The sequence below is a fragment of the Octopus bimaculoides genome, chromosome 21 (genome assembly GCF_001194135.2).
Source record: "Octopus bimaculoides isolate UCB-OBI-ISO-001 chromosome 21, ASM119413v2, whole genome shotgun sequence".
Classification (NCBI taxonomy): Eukaryota; Metazoa; Mollusca; class Cephalopoda; order Octopoda; family Octopodidae; genus Octopus; species Octopus bimaculoides.
In genome coordinates, this window is record NC_069001.1 from 6,059,588 (window position 1) to 6,061,154 (window position 1,567).

General features: G+C 34.8%; 1 protein-coding gene across 2 annotated transcripts in view; it reads left to right on the forward strand.

Moving 5' to 3' along the window:
• LOC106871943 (uncharacterized) overlaps nt 1-1,567 on the forward strand; it is a 159,670-nt gene that overhangs the window by 118,716 nt on the left and 39,387 nt on the right. For both annotated transcript variants that reach the window (XM_052975395.1, XM_014918716.2), the window contains one exon: nt 907-1,033. In XM_052975395.1, coding sequence (XP_052831355.1) covers nt 907-1,033 — 127 coding nt within the window. The remainder of the gene's footprint in view (nt 1-906; nt 1,034-1,567) is intronic.

Consider the following 1,567-nt stretch of genomic DNA (forward strand, 5'->3'; position numbering starts at 1 on the left):
AAATTATTAAGTCCAATAATTTATAAACATCGTATTATTAAACTGGAAAAATTATCAGAAAAGCCATTTCTATTAATATTTTCGAATATACATATATAATCACACACACACATACACACACATATGTATATATATGTATGTATGTATGGATGGATGGATGGATGGATGGATGGATGGATGGATGGATGGATGGATAAATGTATGTATGTATGTATGTATGTATGTATGTAAGGCGGCTAGCTTGTGGAATCGTTAGAGCCTTAGAAAAAAATGTTTCATTGTATTTGTTCTGAGTTGAAAATCCCACCAAGATCAACTTTGCCTTTCTTCTTTCGGGATCAACGCGATTAAGTATTTGTCGATGGCAGCGACTAATCCCAAACACACACTATTAAAATTGCTGGTCTGGTACCTAAATCAGAAGCCATTATTATTATTATAATTACTATCATTATTATTATCATTATTATTATTATTATTATTATTATTATTCAGTAGTTTTATTTTTATAACGTGCTTTCACTTCACTACCGAGCGCAGCTCTGTGCGCCTTGGGTATGTGCTGTGGTTTGCTGTGGTGCTCTTATGTTTACTGTATTGAAAGTGTTTTGCGTAGAATGTGTGCAGTACCCAGTAGTGCAATTTTCTGTATGTTATATATATTTGTAAGTCCTGGTGTTTTTGTTATGTATTTGTCTGAATATTTTTTTATTATACCTAAGGCACCTACTATGATAGGAATTGTTTCTGTTTTTAGATTCCACATTCGAGTTATCTCTATTTCCAGGTCTTTGTATTTTGAAAGTTTTTCCATTTCTTTTAGAGAAACGTTGTCATCTGCTGGTATTGTATTATTATTATTATTATTATTATTATTATTACTATTATTATTATTTCATCGTTTAGCCATGGAGGTGGACAAGTTGATAGCCAGTGTACGCACGAAGACCAGATGCCCTTGTTATAAATGTGTCAACAAAAACAAAGGATATTTAATCATGGTTGCCTTGATGGGAAAGATGTACCGAAACGTGTAAGTAAGGAAATTATTTGATTAAATTTGACAAATGTAAATTGCAGAAAGAGGTGTCGAGTTCTTGGCGATCATTGCTTTGAACAAGTGTAATAATTGCTCAGTAAATAAATCTTTCTTTGTGGAAAGATTTCCCTTAATAATGAATTCCTTCATTTGCTTATTTGCGCGCGCGCGCGTGTGTTTGTGTGTGTTTCTTTCTGTTTGTCCCCTCACCATCGCTTGACAACTGATGTTAGTGTGTTTATGTCCCCGTAACTTAGTGGTTCAGCAAAAGAAACTGATAGAATAAGTACTAGGCTTACAAGGAATAAGTCATTGGGTCGATCTGTTCGACTAAAGGCAATGCTCCAGTATGGCCACAGTCAAATGACTGAAACAAGCAAAAGAATAAAAGAATATATCCCTTTTCTACTCTAGGCACAAGGTCCTAAATTTTGGGGGAGGGGGCCAGTCGATTAGATCAACGCCAGTACACAACTGGTACTTAATTTATCGACCCCGAAAGGATGAAAAGCAAAGTCCACCTCGGCA